Consider the following 23,186-nt stretch of genomic DNA (forward strand, 5'->3'; position numbering starts at 1 on the left):
AGGAAGGAAAGATCTCACTGATTAATTTTGTTTTGCTTTTCCGTCTAAATATTGGAAGCACAAAAAGGAAAAACTACACGAGTAATTAACACTACTTGTCCTCTGGAAAAAAAAAAGACTTTATACATTATCCTTTTTAGTGGAAGTTATTTTATTGTCGTCTTGCCGACCTCGCTTTTAGCGAACATTTTTTAAAAAAATTACTTGTAGTAACACAATCGGTTTTCCGTCAGCAGCTGAACGTAATACAGGAAGTGGCTAATCAGTGTAAGGCTGCATCAGCAAAAGATCGATTGCACACATACATCGGCGTCAATATCCGAAATCAAGTATGATGTATTGAGCCAGCTTTTGGGAAGGACTCTTCAGGAAGCGATATCTCCTTCCCTTCTTTTTCTATAGAGTCACCGTTTAGACGATCCATCCCAATGTCGGACTTATAAAGAAGGAAAGTTGTTTTCTATGAATTCGGATCAGTAAGCAGCCGTTTATTCTCGTTTTTGGGGGGTACAATAGGCCTCATTGTGAAAGCAAGGCTAAGTGCAAAGTTTTTATTGTGAAAAATTAGTTTTCCCTCATAATACAGCAAAACTAATTTTGATATGAAAAGCTTCGCCCTTAACCTCACTTTCATAGGTTCACAGTAAATCGGAAATGGCCTATCGGGTTTAAGCCACAAATAGCACTGCACGGTACAACTCTGTGACCTCAGTTACGTTGCCCCCTTTTCTCGAAACTCCCGAAAACTCATTGGGTCTGAAAATTATTTTTTATGTACGCACGGTGTTGAACGCTCAGCTGTAGTAGAGATGCAATCTTTGTTGATTTTGAAAGCTAAGTTTTAAAATTCTGTAACTGTGTGCAAAGTGTACGCAAGTCAACTAAAGTTAATTCCAATCGATTCGAAACGGGCTCTGACTTTGATTGGAAGTGAGGGCGGTCAGGAGTGAGGACTCAGGAGTTGAGTTGATTCCCTTCCTTCCTGAGCTTATAGTTTGATACTATAAGTTTAACAAATCTGCGATTTTTTTGGTTGTTGATTATCAAAGTACTGTTACAGTGCGACGGGCCTTACCGTGGTCACACAACACAAAGTATTTTTATAAGTTAGCCAATCAGGATATCTTCCTCCTTGTTCATAAAATACAAAACGACATGTTTTCAATAATTCGTTGTTGCGTCACTCCCTGTTGGACTTTGCAAGGAGGCGAGTGACCGTTAATCAAATTCGTGTATCCTGATTGGCTAACTTGTAACAAAGTTTGTTGGGTGGCTAAGGTAAGGCGCATCGCAATGTAATTGTGTAATAATCAGAATGCTGAAATAGCAGCCCTCCTTGTAATACCACTGAGGGTTTTTTTTTGAGAGCTCCTGCTCCAGACAACTGATTTTTCTGTACATGATAACGATAATAAACTTTGCAGCTTTGGGGCTGGGGCAATCAAAGTACTGCACTAATTGATTGATTAGCCTAGTTACTAGGACCTTCTGTTCTGTTAGGTTGTTTTCGAATTGCTGCGAACCTCATTAAGAAAGCGAGGCTGAGTGCAAAGCTTTTCATTTGAATAAACCAAACTGATTGGAGGGCTTGTGTATTTGGGCCAATATTTCAACTAGTACAACTAGTCTTCTTCAAGGCCAGAGTTACAATGAGAAAAACTAACATGCCATGTCTTAAAAGTTAGAACCGTTAGTTTTTCTCAATGGAACTCTGGCCCTGAAAAAGAGCAGTTGTACTAGTTGAAATATTGGCCCAAATAAATAAGCTTTTTGCCCTAGCGTCAGCCCTGCCATCAGTTTAGTTTATTTGCACGAAAAGTGACGTCTGGGCTGACGCGTGCATTTCTAGTACAAGAGATCCGGCAATGGAACGTATTCAGAACAGTTTATTTGTGCGTCGCGCCGCGTGGTTTCCTGCATTCAAAAGTTTCGTAATCTTTTCAGTGAAAATTAGTTTTGGTTACAAATGAATGAAAACTAATTTTAGTAATTAAAACTTTGCACTTAGCTTCGCTTTTATAATGAAGTTCAAAGTAACTTGGAAATGACACTTATGGTGCCCGCTTTCCCAGACGTCTCCTTGTTCCTTTGACCAAACTTCCCTGCAGCAGGAAGGCTGGGAATGAGTAAAAAAAAAGCGGGAAAATATGGTCAGCGGTAATCAACAACAACACAAATCGCAGTTTGTGTGCCATTTTCCGTTGAAGCTCTCTTCATTTCAAGATTTCCAGCGCATTGTTGTAAAAACAAAAGACAAACAAATGCGATCTGATGGATGTGACATAAAGCTTCGTCTCTCAACTCACTAGTTGCTCCGAAATCGTGTAAATCATGCAACATGGCGACTAGCGATTGGAGTTCAACGTACACGGACCGCGGATCTGCAAGTCGCCCGGCTAGCGCTTCGCTTTCTCCCATTCTTGTTTCAACGGGTTCACCTCCGGACAGTGGAAATAGCTCGCCGAATTCTCCTGCATTTGCTCAAGACGTAAGTCTTTTTGAACTTCTGAGTAAATCTATAAGAGTGATTGTATCAGTTGTATGTTTTTCGCGGGAATCGAGTAAAGTGTAGTTTTCTAGCTAATCTTGATCGAATGGCTTTAATTTGCACATTTTCGCTTTCACTTTTGACATTATTTAGCTTACATCCGTACTAACACAATACTGTAATAAGTGAATCATTGCGATCTAGATTTACGCTGAAAGCTGGCAAATGATTTAATTTTATCGCCTCCCTCCTTTAGCTTATTACCTTCCTCTTCGTCAATTAATGTTTGTCGCGCTTGATCTGTAAATTGTTGGAAAGCCAGATTGTTTAATTAAGATTATGTAAAATAACTTAATGTTTGATCGGCAAATGGAAAAATATGCCAAAAAGTATGCCAACATTTAAAGATGCATTGTTGTACTCTTACAACAATATTATGGTTAAACCCCCAACTTCCTGGAGAAGAATCAACTTATGTAACAACAATTCAGACCACCTGCCCTTAGCTTCTAGACTGGATTTATAAACAAAAAAAATTAAGCTTATATGTGGTAAAAAGACAGTTGAAACCTTTATGGTAACAAAATGCAAATGTGGTAAGGATTCATTTAAAGAAATTTCCTAGCTACACTGTAGGGCTACAGATCCTAGCTAGGGCTATTGGAATCCAAAAAGAAAATTGGGGGTAACCATGCATTTTTTAGAGATAATTAAGCAACAATAATTTTAAAAAAAGTGCTAAAATACAAAGCAATGTATGGCGTATATAATGTATGCCTTTGGCTTCTAGACTGGATTTATAAACAAAAAAATTAAGCTTATATGTGGTAAAAAGACAGTTGAAACCTTTATGGGAACAAAATGCAAATGTGATAAGGATTCATTTAAAGAAATTTAATTTTTTTGACAATTTTAGTCTGAACAGTGATAAAAGAGAAAGGATCTACTACTTGACAAATAATGTTTTTGAACAGGACGTCTGAAACCACAATGTGAATTGCAGGGTTCTCATCAGAAGGCGGGACCCGGGTACCAGTACCAGGATACACAAGAGTCAGTACCTGCCTACTTTCAAACTGAACATAAAGAAATTAACTTCAAGTGTAATTTTCTGCCCAGCTACTCTCCTGCAGTTGCCCCACTACTTTAAAACTTAATGAAACCCCTGGAATTGGCTAAAGCAAAACACATTGGTTTGGTATAATTATAATCAAACAAAACAAACCCCCACATTGCTGCTTGGCATCTCGCTAGACGTCCACCATTATCCACCTCACCTCCTTAAGGACGATGCCTGCTAATACAGAGGTATTTTTGCGCAGTTTATTACTATGTGGGAAAAGCAGTTCTCAGCAAGGGCTATTGGAATCCAAAAAGAAAATTGGGGGTAACCATGCATTTTTTGGAGATAATTAAGCAACAAAAATTTTAAAAAGTGCTATTAAATACAAAGCAATGTATGGCATTTTTTCCCAAATTGAAGCTTTATTATCTTTGAAAAATGCATGGTTACACCCAGTTTTCTTTTTGGATTCCAAGAGCACTTGCTCAGTTCTGCTTTCTCTGCACAGTTTTAAACCGTGCAAGAATATTCCTGTATAAGTAGGCACCACTTATAGGAAACCCGAGTATTTTGAGATGCGCAGAATGTACAGTATGCGCAGTAACAAAGCCTTGCATAACAGCAACACATGGCCAGGCTATCTTTTCTTAGTGAAACAGCAATGCGCCAAGGAATTACGCTCAAGTGGGTTGATTAGACTGCTGGTTCCCACTGAAAGTGGGACTTTCCAGGATAATGCATCAAGGCTATTTAACACTCTCCCAATATAAAAGAAACTGTACCAATTATGCAACTTTAAGTAGCCTTTTGAAGTCTTTCAAGACCCCAACATAGACACCAACTAAAATATGATATGTTAGCTTGTCTATAACAGTTTGATATATTTTAATTTGATATTTGTTTATCTTGATGTATATTTAATTAGTCGTTATTATTTATTATTTAACAGAGAAGAACCACCTGGTGGAACTGTTAAATAAACTGTTGTTATTAATTATTATTACTACGTTTAGTAGTACCAGTACCCCTCTTTCTGGACTCATCCTTTTATTGAGTATTGAGTACACTATTGATTAATTTTTTTTATTCATTATTTTCATGCATACATAACCTGTTTAATGTACATTAGTGCAAATTACAATTAGCTTACTGGATTTAGATTGAAATTTAATATGCTGCAACCTGCAGGTAGTTTTAAGCTAAATTTTAAGCTAATTTAGTTTTAAGCTAATCATGGTGGGTTTTACTAGCCACAATGATGACATTAGTTAGTGGAACGTGAATGAAAGCAGGAATTGGTAGAATTAAGTGCTTATTTTTGATTTATCTAAACAAAAGAATGACTAAAATGAACAAAGAAAACCAAATGGTTATCCAGCTACATGTAATTAACAGATGAAGAGATTAACAGATCTGAGAAAAAGTTGGCTAATCAGCATGATAGTCTTTCTTATCTCTCAAAATCTGCAGAGTTTGTTTTGTACATTTCTGCTTTGAAGATAGATATTAATCTTTTTTAGACATTTTTAATAATAAAAATAATGTCCATCAAGTTACTTGCAAATATGTTGTTGCAACACGTTGCACATGATCTATACTGTAGAGGCTTGATTAATTTAGTTTCCTTCATGTTTAGAGCATTGAACAGGGTGACGACATGGATGAGATTCCCAGGAACAGTGACCAAGCTGCTGAATACGAGAAAGAAATTCAAGAGCTTAGATGGCAAATCCAACAACTACAAGAGGCTGGAAACATTAAGGATTATTCTGGTAGGGCACTTTCTTTGTTGTTAAATAATTGTTACATTGTGTAACATTACGGATTCTCCTAATCCAGGGTCCGACAAATATTTTTGACAAAACTTGTCCCTGGGCAAGTGGGAGACAAAAACCACTTGCCCGGCAGGAGAACCTGGTTGTCCAATATATAGCAGGATGGAAGAAAGTCTAGCAAAATCAATTCCTGTAATTTGCTAAGTAAAAGAGTGAAGAAAGTACAATATTCTAATGCATTTGTATCAAAAGCAAAATTGCAGGTGACTGCAAAATGTTTCTTTATTTGCAACAACATTTTGACTCTATGGCTTAGATAAAACATTTTTCTTTACGATGAAGGTCGCTATCTGTCTCATTCGTAGAATATACAGACTGAGACAATTAATTCCGCCGCCTACGGCATCCACCATTAGCCAAGGAAATTCCTGAAGCCACCTCGTTTAGCATACCCTTAATTTTGCATCTTTTGGAATCATACTCCTTGTCGTCATATTTTCTCTTCCGTTTTCCCTTTTTTTGGCACTCGTGTTACCGGTAATGGGCTTTGGTCAATTCGTGACAAACTTATCTATAATCGCACGATAATGGTGAAAGACCACGTTGTTAGGGGAATCGTGGCCTGGCCTTTTGGCCTCTACCGGGAAAAACTGGGTCTGAAAGTTACGAAGCATGTAAGAATGTCGATAAAAACAACAGTACAAAACTGGACGACATGTTGACAAAAAGGTCTGTATTGTACCCTAAAATGCCTCAAGTTTTATTGCAAAAGGTAAACATTACATAGATTTCAGCATTTTACGCAAAATAACTTGTCAGTAAACCACCACGGCCCGGCGGGCTTCTTCGAGAACCGGAACACTTGCCCGGTAAAATTTTCAGCTTGTCCCGGGCGTCCGGGCTCAGTATTTGTCGGACCCTGCTAATCATTATTTTCCATCTGTTTGTTGTAAATGTAGTTGTTACAAGAAGCTTAAATGTCAAGGCAGTTCATTTTATCTTTGTTGATCACAGGATTACCATAGTCAGGGAAAAACAGATTTTTTTTCAAGGGCCCTTGCAGGGAAAAGCCAGGAAATTTTGCATCAAGCCGGGGAAATTCTTTAATTATATCTTCAAGTCAGTGAAAAGTTTGCGAATTTTATTTTTATCTTGCCACAAGGTTCGCGAATGAGTTTCCTTGTTGCCAAAGGTAATGTTGTTTCAAAAATATTTTTGAAGGAATTTGTTTTGTGCATCTTCTTCGCTGGCTCTATAACCAAATGATTTGTCTTGAATGGTCAGTGAAAATTGCTTTGTGGTCTGTGAAAAGTTAGGAAATTTATTTTATTGTGATCAATGGAAACCCTGTGATCATTTCTTTTATTGTAACTCATAATAATATATGTAGTAGTGTATTGATATATGCTTCTGAAGAAGAAATTAAACACTGCCTGTAGCATATACTGAATGAACACATTCTAGTACTGATCATACAAATTTCAAACTTCTACTTTGGAACACTGAATACTTGTAGATGTAGTGAACAGTACTACAATTAAATTTTTCATTGAACATAAGCTCCGGGAGAAAATGTCAAAGGGGCAGCCTGTTATGAAAAATACAAACAAACAAAAAACAACATATTTTTGATATGTTTTCCTGTATTTTGGTCTAGATGCCAATGAGCTGAGACGCAAGCTTGCTAGAGGTGACGAAGAGCATGCCAATAAAACCAGGCAATTCAATGAAGAGGTATGTACAGCTGTACAACCTGTATTGCTATGCTGGAAACTGATTTAAATCATGTTACTGTGTACATGAGGTTATGCCCTCAGAGACACAACTATGTAGTGGTATATGTTTGGTTTATCAAAAGAGTTGAATGCTGTAAAGAGATTAGAGTTCTGTTTTGCTCTCATTAAGGGCTCATGCTCAAAATGTCAACACCTTAAGTTATCAACTCTGTTGATATTTACTAAACATTTGTTTCTACTCCCTGCTGACGCAGTACTGCAGTTTCTCTAGAAACTAACCCCCTTATCCATAAAAATGTAGAGGTTTGTGCTGAGGTTTGTGTTTCTAGGCTGTTCTCTGCAGTAGTGAATATGTTGTGGTTCAATTTTATCCTTGGTTTAAATTTTATTTTCCATTGTTTCAAACTCATTTTCATACATTACCATACCCAAGAACAATAGGAAGATAAAATTTAAACCAAAGATAAATTCGAACCACAAAAAATATTCCATATTTTTCTAAACATGTAAAGGAAGTTTGCTCTAAAGTTTTTCAGTCTCGTTACATACTTTTAGCTTATATATGATTCTAAAAACACACCTGCTCAGCAAAAAAATATTATCATACCCAATGCAACGTGGGACAGTGATAAAATCTTTCCAGGCCTGCTGGTCCTTTTACCAAGTCCTTGATGCAGCTTGAGCACATATTCAGTCTTTCAGTTGTATGCCAAGTTGTTTTAGCTGGTTGCCCTCTCTTCCTTCTGCCCTAAGGTTTCCATCACAACGCCATTCTTGAAGTGTAATTTCTACTCCTTTCAAAGCACATGGTCAATTCATCTCCATCAAACAAGTGTAAGGGTGACCCTGGAGTGGACTATGATCCTAACTAGGGAGGGGAGAGGGGTTTTAGGTCTAGTTACTTCCTGGTACAGAAACTCCCATGTACACTTCTCCTCCTGTATGCAAGCATGTAAATCACATGCGAGTTCACAATCGATAAGCTTGCGATCAAACTCCATAAATTCAGCTAGCTCGGTGACAAGGGTGTCATGCTATATCAACGACACTGACACTCAGCTTGATATTCTGGCGAAACTCTTGTGAAAAAGTCAAGCCTTAGTACTTACAATTTTTTCAGCCTCTTGCAAGACAAGTGTCTCATCTCTTGAGACGCGACTCTTATCTCTCGAGACAAGAGTCGCATCTTGCGTGAGGGTGGTACACTTTAAGTTACTTTTGAGCAGCACTGTATGGGATGCTAGTGATCTGAATTGAACTTAACTATTAGACCCCTGAGCATGCATTTAAGTATGCTTTGGGGGTCAGCTTGCCAGTTGTACAACTTGTGATGTCATCAGTTTTTAGTCATGTGACAAGTGTAGGAGGAAATCTTAGAATGCATTAATAAATGATTAATATCAAATCAAATTTCATTAACCGTGTGCCCAAAACACTAACAATAATGCAAAATGGGAGGAAATTTTAGCTTGACCACTAATATTACTCCAATCTAGTCATGTTTGTCTGGAGTAAAAATGTCCTCTTTTCTCAAACATGAATCCCACGTTAGTTTCCGAGGAGAAAGAGGTACATGTAGGACCTAAAGGTTCACAAACACAGCAAACAAACGAAGAAAAAAGAAAAAAGGAGGACCAAAAAATATTTATTAATCTATGTATAGTAAAAAGACAAGTGGGTGGGAAAAGTTTAATGGGAAAAAGAAACCTCAAAAGTTTGTTTTCTGCACATATGCCCAAGCAAAAGCTTTCAAAATTGACCTCCAGTATAAAGAGAAAGTTACAGCATTCCAGAAAGGTTTCAAAGTCAGGGAGTCAATGAAAAAATTTGAGGGGTCACTGTCAGTAGCTCTGGTCCTCGAGATCCAATCTTCTTAAGTTTACCATTCAATTTTCCAGGTCAGGATAATTAGCAAGCTTTCTCAGGTTTTGACCTGAGAACCCTCTCTTATCAGGAACACTGAGTGATAAAAATTAATATGTAGTGTTTGAGCCACAACAACATTTGGCTGCAACTGACGTCACTGACCAGAGAGTCGAATAATGCACTTTTGGGCTACATTTATGTAGGGTTTTGCTAGAATTTAAGTAGTTTAGGGGTTAACCTTCCCTTTTTTATTTGAGAACTACATGTATGCCTGATCCTACAGATTATGGGGCTTCAAAGTCAAGTGGCAAAGCTGCGCTCCACTGTGGAGAAAGGCGAGGCTAACAGACAGAAGCTTGAATATGATCTGACCATTGCTAGTAGAGCAGCCAATCAGGAGAAGAGGGCAGCAGCAGAAAGGGAAAGTGCACTGCAAAAGACAAATGCCAGCCTTAAAGGTATGATGTGTACATAATGCAAGGCTGTTGCCTATGTAAAATTTTGGGGATCCCACAAGGCCAAAAGCCGAGGTCTACGTTAGGACCCCAGCATGTAAAGTGTTAGGTATTGCTGCAAAACATTAGGCACCCTTGGGTGTCCCATGCTACAGGGCTCCTCTTAGACAACAGCCTTGTAGAGACACATTGATTTTAAGAATTAATTAAATACTATTGTAAATGGCTTGAACCCAGGAGTCATGTCATAAGTACATAAATTATGATCATCCAGGTGAGTGTAAGTCCTGAGAAGGACTGTTTGAGGTGACATGAACTGTCAGTTTCACCTCAAACAGTCCTTTTCAGGACTACACTCACCAGGATGATCCTAATTTATGTGTTTATTAAATACTATTCTTAAATGTGATACCCAGTAGTTCATTGTACTACAACATGTCTAGGTGAAGATGTAAGGGGCAAGAGAACCACAGCATATACTGTGTTCTGACTAGTGGTCAACTTTATTGAAAGTCATTGGTTCAAGACCTTTCCTTTGTCACTGAAAAAGTTTAACTTTTCTCCACGCTGTCTGTGCAGTAGCTACCCAGGTGTGCATGAAAATCAGGTTTTTCAACTGTTTTGTAAAGTAGCGGACATACTTCTGAAAGCACTGGAAGTGAATGTTTTCTTGGCGCTGTAAGGCGCCGAAGGCGTAAGCACCTAGGGAGGTCTGGGGGCATGCTCCACCAGGAAATTTTTAAAATAGAATACTCAGAAACACCATTTCCAGCATTTCTGGAACCAAGGAAACAGTTTCCTAGGCAATGAAGAGGGGAAACCAATAAAATATCACACCGCTCAATAAGCAAAGAAAAAAGAGTTATATGGCTGTTTTGAAGAATGTAATTGATTATTCTGTTATCCTCTGGTCAGTATGTTCATGAGATGCCTTAGTAAGAAAAAATATATAATACCGTAGTAAAAAAAAAAAAATCGCCAATATTGATCTCAAAGTACGGGATGTGGAATGGCAAACGACTGGATGAAACGTCCGGCCTCCGGCCTCAAATGAAAATCCTGGATAATTGTACAAATGAGTGACAGCAACCATCAGGGAAGGGTATCACTGTGATAGACTCGTTAGTAACCCTCCAAGGGAGTGGTATAATTACTTTAAGCCATGGACATCACAGATACTTGAAATCCTGTCTGATAGGCTACTGTTAGACTTGTGAGACTCAACAACAGTCAAATAACTATGTTGAACAGTGTATTAAAAGTGTATTATGACATTTGATCAAGAAAATAAAAGAAATTATGTCACCTGTACTATTTATTAAAACTGTAAATGGTTTGAACCCAGGAGTCATGTCATACAGGTACGTAAATTATGATCATCCGGGTGAGTGTAGTCCTGAGAAAGACTCAGGTTGCTCGGGTTGTCGAAATGTCAGTCAATGTCACCCCAAACAGTCCTTCTCAGAACTACACTCACCCAGTTGATCATAATTTACGTACTTACAGTGCATGTACTATCTATTGTTCTTTGCATGAAAAGAAAACATCAGTCAGCTCAAGAGGCAGCTGCAAAATGTCGAAGAAACCTTGGAAGCAACCAGACAATCAGGCAAAAATGAGGAACACAAGTCTAATCTACTTCTTGCAGAAAAGGTATGAGCTGCAGTTTATTTGCTGTTCTGCATGTTTTATCCTGACTACTGAGACTATCATGCTATAAGCAAGCCTGATCTGCTGATACTGTTTCTGGCCAACTTCTTAGATTTAACGTTTTGGGTGTATATTCAACTTTACAGTGGAATACATATAGCAATCATTTAGGGTGGAGTAGTATGTACTCATCAAGGCTTTTTATACAATCTTGAAAAGACATTAAGTGCAATGAGTCCTTGGAGGACTTTGTGTTAGGACTCATGGCTGGGTTGTGGGGTATTCGTACGGACCAGCTGATCACAGGGCTTGGAGCCTCGTGGATATCCCAGGTACCCATCTTCCATACAGCCTTAAGCGAAGTTGTTAAATAAAAATACCCTATATTGCCACAAAATAAAAAAAGCAGATACTTATTTTGCTTAATATACAATGCATGGGGAGGACACCAGATAACTCATTGAAGTGCAGGGATATTATTTATGGTTGAGTTTATCATTTATTTATTATTTACTGGTATTATTATTATTATTATTATTATTATTATTATTATTATTATTATTATTATTATTATTATTATTACATTTTCGTGTAATCAAATTCAATTGCGCGTACATGCTTTATATTCCCATTATGCAGGCTGGTAATGTCAACAAACAAATGCCTCAAGACAACATTTTAACTACCATGTTGAAAATGTTATAAAACAATTGGTTCATACGTCAGCTTTGCGTTCATTGAGATATGAAAAACGCAGGAAGTTTGGAAAGCACTCAAGAAGCTAGAGTTGCTCTTGGCTGTGCCTCAAGTAACTCTTACGCACTTTTCGTGCTTTCCAAACTTCCCGCCTGCTTCATATCTTGATGATCGCATGCTGATGCATAAACCTATTGTTAATATTGTCGTCACCATACATGTACATTTTATTACCAAACCTTTTGGTTTTAGGAAAATATGATTCTTCAGCTCACAAACCAACTCCAGATTGAAGGAGACGAAAAACGGAAACTCCACGTTGTGATTGAAGAACAAGAAAGGTTATAATCCATTAGTATAAATCTTTCGCTTTTCACCAATCATTACTGTAACATTTTGTGCCCCAGGCATACAAGAACAGTATCTCTGGATTCCATGGCCCAGTTGCTTGAAGCATGGTTAGCGCTAACCCGCGTTAAATACCATGACAACCTATAGGTTTTAATACCTCTTAACCAATGGTTAGCGCTAACCATGCTTCGAGCAACTCAGCCCATAGTCCTTGATTTTTCAGGGAGTGGGTCATCAGCCCTTTGCCAAACCCCACCCTGGAGAGAAACGTTCCTACTCTTTGTCTGTTTTGCTATTCATTGACCCATCCAGCATTGAAAGTGAATGATTATATGAAAATTCACACATAAATGAATGATCATCCCGGTTATACGCAACTTAATTAATTGCAAAAAGAAAGCCTGAAAAAAATTCAGGCTTGAACGGTTCAAGCCTGAATTTTTTCAGGTTTTTCTCTGGCTATAATCATAGTGGAAGTGATCTTAATGTGCTCTTTTCATCCTTCGGTTTTTCCCTGACTGTAATGACATAATCTGATTGCTATCTTGTCCACAGTCTGTATGCAGAGCTGAAAGAAAAGTGCTCATCTCTTGAAAGTAAGTTTTTTTCTGTTGGTAGGCAGTTGATCTTAAGGTTGGTACAGTTGAACTTCTCTGCAATGGCTATCCTCAGACAGAATTGTCCCAAATCAATAACAAGTTAGGACAAGAAAGCACGTCAACTGTAGAAAAGTGGTTGTTATGGAGAGGTAGCCATTAGTAGAGGTTTGACTCCTAATCTGGTGTCCTACCTGGCCTCTGTGTGTTGTGTTATTTCCTTTGCCTCTTAATATGATGGAAATTTTTTATTTGCTTAATCAAATCGTCATGTTGTTGTATGAAAATTGTAAAGAAATTTCCCTATGAATTTTTCTTTCTTGGTTTGAGACGTACTGTATATTAAAAACGTGGAATGTCACTTCCAGTTGAGAAACGATACCCCACAAGATGGTAGACTGGGGATGGTAGGGCTAGGCTATGACGTCAATAAAGCAAGAGTAATGCACTCCTCAGAACTTAAAATGTGTTATAGCGAAAGGCTCTTCAATCCAAAAGGTTCATTTCTTTGGGAACCTCTATGGTGTATTATTTTTTTTAGCCCAAAGATCAAGCCAAGGAGAAACTTTGCAAAAACAACAGAGAGATTTGGAATTTTCTTCTGAGAAAGAAGAACGACTAAAGAAAGAGATTGAGGTATTGCTTGTTTGCATTTACTGCACGACGTTTTGAATTTACAGTGCATGGCAGAAATTAATTTTACCATTTTACCATTAATTTATTGTAGTACTGTAAAGTACATGTAGCTCACAGCTGAAATACACGTAAATATGGGAAATTTTCTTTTAAGTTTTTCATTGATTTTAGGTTGCGTTCGATTGACCGTATTCTGGAATAAGAATTTTAGGCACCCAGAGCATTTTCTTGGGTGCCCCATCATCATCATCATCATCATCATCATCATCATCATCATCATCATCATCATCATCATCATCATCATCAATCTTTATTTACCCTCGGATTGTAGAGTAGCTTAATGCAGCTAATATCTCCGAGCATTTTCCAACCAACCATGATAATATACGCTCAAAGACCAGACCACAACACCGGGAACTACGTCCCTTACTCTTTGCGAACAGTGAGTGGGTTCTTTAACGTCCCACAGAGTTATTTACAAACAAGGTTTGTGAGACGGGGCCTACGGTTTATCGTCCTTATCCGAGAAGACTAGAAAGTCTAACCATTTGCAGATGTAAGAGCAAAGGCAGCACTTTCTCCTGAGTTATTTAAAGACCCTGAGTGGTGGTCCGGCCTGGGTTTGAACCCACGACCTCCCGCACGGTAGTCCGGCACTCTACCAACTGAGCTAACCAGGCTACTGGGCTCCTGTTAGGCCTTGTCATGTTACTGAAAAAAGTCAATCAGTCTACTCTTGGTTTGAGTTAGCAAGAAGTGCAAGCTACTGTGGCTGAACTAATTTTTTGCGAGATTTTTTGGTTCCTTTCGAATCACTAAACAGTTTCTTCTGTCAAAACTCTTGGTTGCGGGCCAATACCCCACATTCTAGAGAGTTTTAGCTAAAATCACATTGAATTCAACATAAAACCGTTCGGCTTTTGGCACAAATAAATACAGTAAACTTAGCCGAATACATGTGCTAGCTACGGTGGCTCTTCGTTATTTTGCTCGAAAGGAAGCAAACTAGAAGCTAATAACTAGGTTCGATTACCTAGTTTTAAGCAGTCAGGTAAACACTTTTGTTAGTTTTTTCGTGTAGTATTGTTGTCCTTTCAATAGTTTCTAAACATCGCGCGAGAACTTTACGCCACGATACTTACAGTTTTTAGATCTTCGCGCGCTACATGATTCTCGTAGTGAACGACGCCAATCACGTCGCGTGCAACGTGACTTACGTCTCCCATGAGGGTGGTAATTTACTTTTGAGCGGTGCTATAACATATTTTTTACTTCCCAACAAGCAATATCAAGAACGTACCAAGTCATTAGAGGAAAGCATCGAGGCTGAGAGAGCGGCTCACTTAGAAACAAAGTTCAACTCGGAGATTGTTCAAGTGAGTGTTCATTTTTTAACGAGAACGAAAAATGGAAGAGAAGGGAGGGGAAAGGAGAGATGAAGTTTCCACCCTCTCTCCTCTCCTCTCCGTTTCTTTTTTTTTGCTCTCGCCCCATTTTGCGCACATCCAAAATACAAAAAATAGCTTTTTAGTGCAGAAACACTTCAAGGAAACGCTTGCTTTGCAGGCTAATTTTTAACAGATCAGCAAAAAGAGGTTCTAACATGCGGGTGACTGAATTTGACTGGTGATTTCTTTCAAAATGAACAGTCAAGAGTATTACCTGAAGTTTAAACTGTGACAGAAGTACACGAAGACATAATTAATGAAACAAAGTACAGCAGATATCTCGCTGTTTAAGTTTAAACACACCTTGATCAGTTCAGTACTTTTTGAAGTGATTCTATTATGGCTTTTATGCATGTAATCCATCCAAGTATAATGAAAACAGTCAAATGTAATAGAATTGTAATACACAAGGTACTTGAGAGCTTTGGAGTGAACGTTACTAAAATACGCTTTGTTTATATTTATTTGAAAAGCTTAGGGTGAGAGATCTTGAGGGTGCCTTGGAGGTTGAAAAATCAGAAGTTAAGGAAGTTAAATACAATTTAGATATGCTCACAAAACAACACAGGTTTGTGCAAAGATTCTGGCTTAATAAAAACAAATACGACTTTACTTTGTGTTATGTTTGATTTGATTATTATTTGTTTCCTGTTATTTCTGAGTGGAATGCCTGTAAACTAGCTTTGGGTAGCTAAGTGCATTTCCACTATAAACAAAGCATTTATTTATTTTATTTTTTATTTTTTTTTATTTTACTTAATGAGGATGGTAATGGTAATATATTTGTATGGGCATTGGTTACAGTTTACATCCTGTTCTGATCGATTACATTTGACACCGTATGAGATTTATCGTGCTGTGAAAATTTGCTCTTTTGCCTTTATTATTTCACTCACATGATTTCATTTGTGCTCTGCGGCTACCTCTGGTTAGCAGTGACTGTTAGTGAAGGAGGGACGGTTCAGAACTTTCCACTCTTCATAATAATTTTTTTTACTCCTAGCTCCTGTTGCCTGCTTAGTTGTTCCAGCCTCTTTCTTGTTTTTGGGGTTGAAAACATGTACATGTAGCACTGTAGGTTTCTTTTTCTGCCACAATTCACAAATTTCATCAGTTTACCCCTGTACTGGCTTGTAGTTCCCTGGGTTTGGAGATTATTTAGAGATTAAGGAACTCCGGAACTTAAGCAACGACGACGGTAACGCTGGCAACGAAAACGTTGCTTGTTTAAGTTCGTGTTACTTGTACTACTTCGCGATTATTCCAATTCGTTCAACTTGTGCAATGTGGTTGAAGTATCTGGGAACTAAATTGATAAGAACGGCGTTTAAGTAAGAAAGGAGGATGAACAATTCACCGTCGCATGCTCGCGTTCTCCAAAAAACCTTGAATTTGGTCATTTCACGTTGTTGTTTTTCTGACGACGGCAAAGAATAAAACAAAAACATAACGCACGTGGAGAGCGATTGTTTTTGCTCGTTAAACCTATTGTTTTGTGGCGTCGCCGTCGTCGTTGCTTAAGTTCCCTGGTGACAGTCAATTCGCATTCTAAAAGTCCACTTGTCTGAGGATTTTTGGTCAATAAACTTCGTGTGAGAAGTTGATTACTTATCATTTTCTGTTTAGGGAGCTTGAGACAGCTTTTGATGAAGAAAGAGATGCCTGCAAAGCCGAGAAAGCAAAAGTAGCAAGCTTAGAGGAGTGTCTTGGCTCAGAAAGAAAGAAACTTCAGGAGGAGATTGACGAAAAACTACACATAATAACAGACTTGTCGAAACAACTGGAAGTACATCAGAAGAACTTTGATGCCTTAAAGAGTGAACTTAATCAGGTAAAAACCATATTGCCCGTTCCGGAGTTCAAATACAGACTGTGGACGAGGTTTTCAATTTTCATTGGAGTCCATCACAAGATCACATAAAAATTAGTCAGTTTACTAAGTTTGAGGTTCTGTTGTTAGATTGCAACCATGTAGAAGGCTTTCAAATTTCGGGAAAATTAGTGACTTGTTTGGATTTGAGGGACGCCATCTCAGAATTAGAGACACTTGTATGGAATTTGGGCGACATTTGACAGGTCACATGCAGACTGGTCACCTAGCAATGAAACATAGCCAAACTTAATAAACTTACTAATTTTTATGTGGTCTTCCCAGCGATGGGGTTCCTTCATATGACGCAATTTGAACAAATAATTTTTATTCAAACTATGAACTTCGGAACGGGCAATTTTGCTGTGTTGTCTTGTTGTACGTCAATAATGTGGGGCACTGTAGCTAGCATTGCCTTCAAGGCTGAGTGCTCACACGGTCGAGGTTGTAGCATTAAACAACTTGGAGGATGTGCTTGCACTTGCCCAAGTTCGTGGTTCGAGGCTAGGCTGTTCTCTTCCGCTCGTAGTGCGACTTACGGGATTGGATCAGTGTTACAACATCGTAGTGAACCCCCCATCGTATGGGACTGATAGCCGTTTATACACCTGAGTAAAGAGCAACAACATGGAAAAAAGATATAACCTGACCACGCTTCAACCCAATCTTGAACCGTTGACCATCCTACTTTCCTCGTCCGACCGAAAGCCCTATGCGCTAATCACTACACCACCATTCCTCTACAAGAACTGAATTATTACAGTAATGTCATTTGCTTGTACAGTCCACTCTCACCTTGCGGACACCTCGCTATTACGGACACACCGATAATACGGACAGCAGCTAAATCCCCGTCAAATATAAATTACAGACGTTTGACGGCTGACATAGATTCCTTCTATTACGGGCTCTCGCTATTAAGGACACTAACTCGCGGTCCCGAGAGTGTCCGCAACAAAGGGAGTTGACTGTAGTTTGCGGCCATCCGGGCCTCCCAGGCTGGTGTCGAAATTTCGGTCAGGTGTGTACTGTTACAAAATGGTTTTGTTTTTTTATTTTGTAGGCAAAGAAACGACAAATTCAGCTGGACACAACCTATGGGAGCAGCATGCGTGAACTGGAACTGCTCTTGGAGAATTTTCAGATTGAAAAACCTGATGAGCACAAGCGACAAGGTACATGCAATCCTTGATGTTGAGTGTATGTGTATACAGGGTGTATGCAAAAAGTCAAATATCTGTTTAGACCTGCAGGCGCAGTTGAAGTTCCATGTCATCATGACTGCTTTCAATCGTTTGTTCCTATTGTTAGGTCACAGGAGAGAAAAACAGAAGGCTTTGTCACCAGCTGCTGTGTTGGAGAATCTGCGCCACACACTAGTGGATTATCAGAACCGGTGCTCTAATGCGACAGCTGAGGTGCGCTTGACACTTAGTTGCTTTGGTGCCTCTTAGAGCGGTTTTTCAATTGAGTGTCGAAAGTAATTCGCGTTTGGTTTGGTTTTGCAGTGCTACGCTCTGTGATTGGTTAACAAAACTCGCGCCACTTAACCAATGGGAATCCAAACCAAAACCAATCATGTTTTGGCCGCACGCGTTTTCCCGCGCTTGGCGCCAGTTACATGTATTTGCTTCGAATTCTGATTGGCTCGTTGTGTTGTTTACATCTGTTGCGATTGGCCAGAGTAATTACTTTGGTTTTAGTTTTACGACACTCAATTGGAAACTGCTGTAAGACGACTTAATGACAATTTTCAGTGCCAAAATATCTGAAATTTCTAGCTGTAAAAAATGAAGTCAAATTCCTCTGGAAAGTACTGCTTAATAGCTTCTATTTGATGGTTTTACCTAGAGACTCGAAAGTAAGAAACACCATGTAACGCATGATAAACAGTGCCACGGAAACGTCTGCTCTATAGCTTCCATTGGAATTTAATTTTCTCGCAAAAGAACGCGTATTCTACGTAGTCCGAGTGTAAAGACCCTTTTTTTTCTAAAACAGAGGTATTTTTTCGGGTAAAACAGATCTTAGCAAGGACTATTGGAATCCAAAAAGAAAACTGTGGGTTTTCAGGAATTTTTGTCAGAGATAAACTACAAAACAATGTATGGCATTTTCCCCATATTGAAGATTATCTCAAAAAAATGCGTGATTACCCCTAATTTTCTTCTCGGATTCCAATAACCCTTGTCAAGATCTGCTTTTCCAGCGTAGTTACAAACCACGCAAGAACATAGGGCCACAAGAGATGCGCACAACGTATGCGCAGTGGCAAAAAGAAGCCACCGTCTTTAGCCTAAATAGACCTTTATCACTCGGCGGCCATGTTAAGTCTCAGGAGAATAAAAGCTTTGTTTTTGCACGGCAAGCCTCGGCCAGACGCGAATTCAGTGCGAGGCTTGCCGTGCAAAAACAAAGCTTTTTATTCTCCTGAGACTTAACATGGCCGCCGAGTGATTAAGGTCTATTAGGGAACTTAAGCAACGACGACGGTGAAGGCAAAGACAACGCCTCAAAACAATAGGTTTAATAAGGAAAAATAAGCGCTCTGCACGTGTGTTTTAATTTTTGGTTTATTTCATTGCCGTCCTTTGCAAAACACAATGTGAAATGACTAAATTCAAGGTTTTGTGGAGAACGTGAACACACAACGGTGAATTTTTCATTCTCTTTCTTAACTCGAACGCCACTCCTACTAATTTGGTTCCTGAGTAGTTCGACGTTTTTGTGCAAGTTGAATGAGTTGAAATAATCACGATGTAGTACAAATGAAATGAAGTAATATTTTCAAGTGCCGTTTTCGTTTCCGTCGCCCTTGTGGTTGCTGAAGTTCCCTATTATTTACACGTGCAATGCATATAATCAATGAGTGTTTGTTTTAAATAATTTCAGCTCAAACGATTGAGGGAAGTTGTGGAAAAGCTATCAGCAGATTGTGATCATTACAGAGAAATGGTGACCAGCAGAGAAAAAGCAATGAAAGTAAGTTAGCAACTAACTGCTGTTTGTTGTGGTAGCTCTGTAATTAAGGGCGGTGCCTCCTAATAAAGAAGTATTTTTGCACAGTTTATGACTATTCGGGAAAAGTATACCTTTAGTATGGACCACCGGAATCCAGAATGAAAATAGGTAGCAGGGCATCTTTTGGGGGTAATTAAGCAACAATAATTCTAAAAAGCAGTAAAATTCAAAGCAATGTATGGCTTTTTTACCAAATTGAAACTTAATTATCTCTGAAAAATGCATTCTTAGCCCCAATTTTCTCTTTGGATACCAAGTTCTTCTTCCTCCGCATAGTTTTAAAACGCGCAAAAACATGTTTGTATTAGTAGGCACCACCCATAAGAAACCCGAGTATCTCGAGATGCGCAGAACGTATGCGCAGGAACAAAAGTAAGCACCGTCCTTAATTAGTTCAAACAAAGTATCTTGTGCCACTTGTTGCACAGGCTTAAATGTACCTTCTTTCTTTGTTGGTAGAGTGTTAAATCACTGTGTCTGTAGTCAATTAGCCTTTCTAAAGTCAGATTCATTAACGTGGTGTTTACTTTGTTGGTACTGTGTTAATATTTTGGACTGACCCAGCAATTTTTACGCGCAGTCCTCCACACAAAGTGCTTTCTTGTGTTTGAAAATATCCCGTGCTTGTGTTAGCCAATCAGAGAAAACATGATCTTTCTTCAGCCAATCAGAACCAATCATGATTTGGCGCATGCACTCGTGCTTGGCGCAGCTGGCCTCAGGTACCTTTCTTCAACGCCACTTTCTCAACAAAATAAAATCTGCTTGTAAGCCAATCGTGACTTGTCGTATTCGTTTACCACGCTTATATTTGCTTCTAAAGAGTGTCGTAAAACGAAAACCAAAGTAGTAACCTTAGCTGTTCAAAACAGATCAAAATATATACACTCGATTGCAAAAACGTTGACACCTAAAAAGCATAAACCGTGAACGATGAGACCCAATGGCTTTATGGGTATAAGTGTACTAAATTTATTTGCATAGCATTCTATTCTCGTGCGTTGGTTGATAACCAAAATTAGTTGCACGTGGTGAATGACGGAAACTGTTCAAGCTTTCCTTAAAGTGTCAAGTTGGCCAACAAGGGGCAATTTTTAAACACTACCCACAAGTCCGTTGGGTCTCATCGTCCATGGTTTATGCTTTTTAGGTATCAACGTTTTTGCAATCGAGTGTATACATATTTATAATGAACCCATCAGGGCCGGGTTGTTCGAAAGCCGATTAACACTAATCCCCAATTAAAACTTAAACAAGGTTTTCATCTTGCTTATTTTAAATGTTTTCAAGAGCTAATTTTAAGCTAAAAAAGTAATGGTAAAGAAAGGTCTAAGTTACTGAAACTAAAGGATAAAAATCTTTTGGAAGAATCTTTATTGATTAGTCATTAAACTTGAATCAAAGTTTATGTTAACCCAGGATTAGCTTAACCTAGCTTTGAACAACTGCGCCCAGAGCTCGAAGCGGAACCCCGTTAATACTACCACCTTCCGGGCCGTGAAAATGTGGTCGTAATAACGGCGTGGTCTGATTAACGAGGTTGTAAAACTAAGGAAATGACCAGACTTTCAATTCGTTTGGGGCACAAAATAGTGGTCTTAATAACGTGATGGTCGTAAGGCGGAGTTCCACTGTAAATGCAAATTCTGAATGGCGTTAGAGCGGTTTTCAATTGAGTGTCGAAAGTAATTTTGCGTTTGCTTTGGTTTTGTATTACTACGCTCTGTGATTGGTTAACAAAACTCGCGCCACTTTCTCAACCAATGGGAATATCAATCCAAACCAAAACCAATCGTGTTTTCGCCGCACGCGTTTTCCCGCGCTTGACGCCGGTTACATGTATTTGCTTCGAATTCTGATTGGCTGGTTGTGCTGTTAACATCTGTTGCGAATGGCCAGAGTAATTACTTTGGTTTTGGTTTTACGACATTCAATTGGAAACCGCTCTATAGTAGGGCTGAGTTTGGGTTTACTTTTATATGTAATTGGTCAAAGATGTGGCAAAAGCTTCTTTTTCCAGACACGCAGGGTAGTAAAACATAACGTTCTCTCTGTACTTCTTGCCAGGAAGCAGAAAACACAGTGGCATCAAAAGTCAAAGAGCTTGCCAGGTCACGTACGGAATGCGCAGAGAAAGAAGCCACGATAGCAGCCATGAAGATTGACATCCAGACATTGAACAAGGCCATCGATGAAGCTAAGAACAAATTTCAAAATTCAGAGGAGGAGGTAATCATTATCTTCGCCACATTAGTTCAAGTTCGCTTGTAAAGTTGAGTGTTCGATATTCTTCATAAAAGAGGGATGTGTTGATTTGTAACCCAGCCATTAATTTCCGCGTGCTATCAAAAAGACAAAAACATGTCGCGTAGTACAGAAGCGGATGGCGGTAATCAGGCGATAACCAACGCCGATTTGATACCCGTCGTTCGAATTTTATGCCCTGGAAAAATATTCAAAATGAAGCTCACATTTTTAGGGTTTTTACTTTTAAAAACTCTATCACATGTCATAAAATTTTGTAATCGAGTCAGCTTGCTTATTTTATGTACGGGCAATCACTGGGACCTCCCCATTATTGGCTGTTTTCTCTTGCCCACAATAAAGTGTGCACGTTTAAGAAATTAATCCGAGGGTTATGAAATAAATAAACCTTTTTCTAATAATACCTTTGGCTAAGATATGACCAACTGTTCATCCTTCGGACAAATCTTCTAGCCTAGGGTATTTAACAAGTATTCCACGAGCGCACGTTGGATATGAGATGATAGCTAATGAGGCGCGTAATGCCGAGTTAGCTATAATCATCTCGTATTCGACAAGCGTGAGTGGAATAATTGTATTATTTAAAACAATCAAGAAATATTGCTAAATCTTGCTGATTTTGCTTTGCAAGAACAACCAGAAGATAATTAATGGTCACCATTTCTCGGGCATGGTATAATGGCTCATACACCATGGTCGCTAAGCCGATCAAATCCCTGGAATTGCATTATACAATGAACCAGTTTTTAATAATATCCAATATCGTCCGATATACCATCCACCTGAACGGGTTTATTTGCTCAATAAAGTCGTTATTAATAAATAACTTCTTGCTAATTTGTTTGGTTTGCTCTTTCTCTAGGCCACCAAAGTGAAGAGCGTTTTAACTCGTGAAGATGAGGTAAGACCCTCTGATCAATTCACTGAAGAATTTTTTTTTAGATTTCGATATTTTTTTTAGCCCCTATTAAGTGGCAGTTGATTATAACTTGTTTTTCTTCCCAGTTCGTCGTTCATAATTCATGTCGTTCTTGAAATGACGATTTAGACGGTACAACTTTTGCTTACGACTGTCGCATTCGATTTCTAGAGCGCACGCTGCTCGCGTCATGCAAAAAATCGCACACAACTCTCGTCATTCAACATTGCCTATACCTACGATTGTCGTAGGATTTTGAAACATGTTTTAAAATCCTACGACATTTTTTGTGACGTGCACGAAAGTCGTAAGCGAGTTGTGAGTTTGATTTACACGAAACAATTCGTGTCG

The 23,186-nt window shown here is 38.7% G+C and overlaps 1 protein-coding gene across 3 annotated transcripts in view; it reads left to right on the top strand.

Annotated features, from left to right (window-relative positions):
* Positions 1-2,171: 2,171 nt before the first annotated feature.
* LOC146456215 (coiled-coil domain-containing protein 171-like) overlaps positions 2,172-23,186 on the top strand; it is a 34,870-nt gene continuing 13,855 nt past the window's right edge. For all 3 annotated transcript variants that reach the window (XR_014858841.1, XM_085093323.1, XM_085093322.1), the window contains exons 1-16: positions 2,172-2,488; positions 5,188-5,323; positions 6,984-7,060; positions 9,212-9,386; positions 10,924-11,036; positions 11,982-12,070; positions 12,636-12,676; positions 13,218-13,312; positions 14,596-14,688; positions 15,234-15,328; positions 16,387-16,591; positions 17,694-17,805; positions 17,942-18,048; positions 19,523-19,612; positions 21,719-21,880; positions 22,779-22,817. Coding sequence is in view for 2 of the 3 variants with exons in the window: in XM_085093323.1 (XP_084949449.1) it covers positions 2,339-2,488; positions 5,188-5,323; positions 6,984-7,060; positions 9,212-9,386; positions 10,924-11,036; positions 11,982-12,070; positions 12,636-12,676; positions 13,218-13,312; positions 14,596-14,688; positions 15,234-15,328; positions 16,387-16,591; positions 17,694-17,805; positions 17,942-18,048; positions 19,523-19,612; positions 21,719-21,880; positions 22,779-22,817 (1,779 nt within the window). In the remaining variant the exon portion in view is untranslated. The remainder of the gene's footprint in view (positions 2,489-5,187; positions 5,324-6,983; positions 7,061-9,211; positions 9,387-10,923; positions 11,037-11,981; positions 12,071-12,635; positions 12,677-13,217; positions 13,313-14,595; positions 14,689-15,233; positions 15,329-16,386; positions 16,592-17,693; positions 17,806-17,941; positions 18,049-19,522; positions 19,613-21,718; positions 21,881-22,778; positions 22,818-23,186) is intronic.

This window comes from Pavona decussata, unplaced genomic scaffold (genome assembly GCF_977016875.1).
Source record: "Pavona decussata unplaced genomic scaffold, jaPavDecu1.1 SCAFFOLD_260, whole genome shotgun sequence".
In the NCBI taxonomy this organism is placed as follows: Eukaryota; Metazoa; Cnidaria; class Anthozoa; order Scleractinia; family Agariciidae; genus Pavona; species Pavona decussata.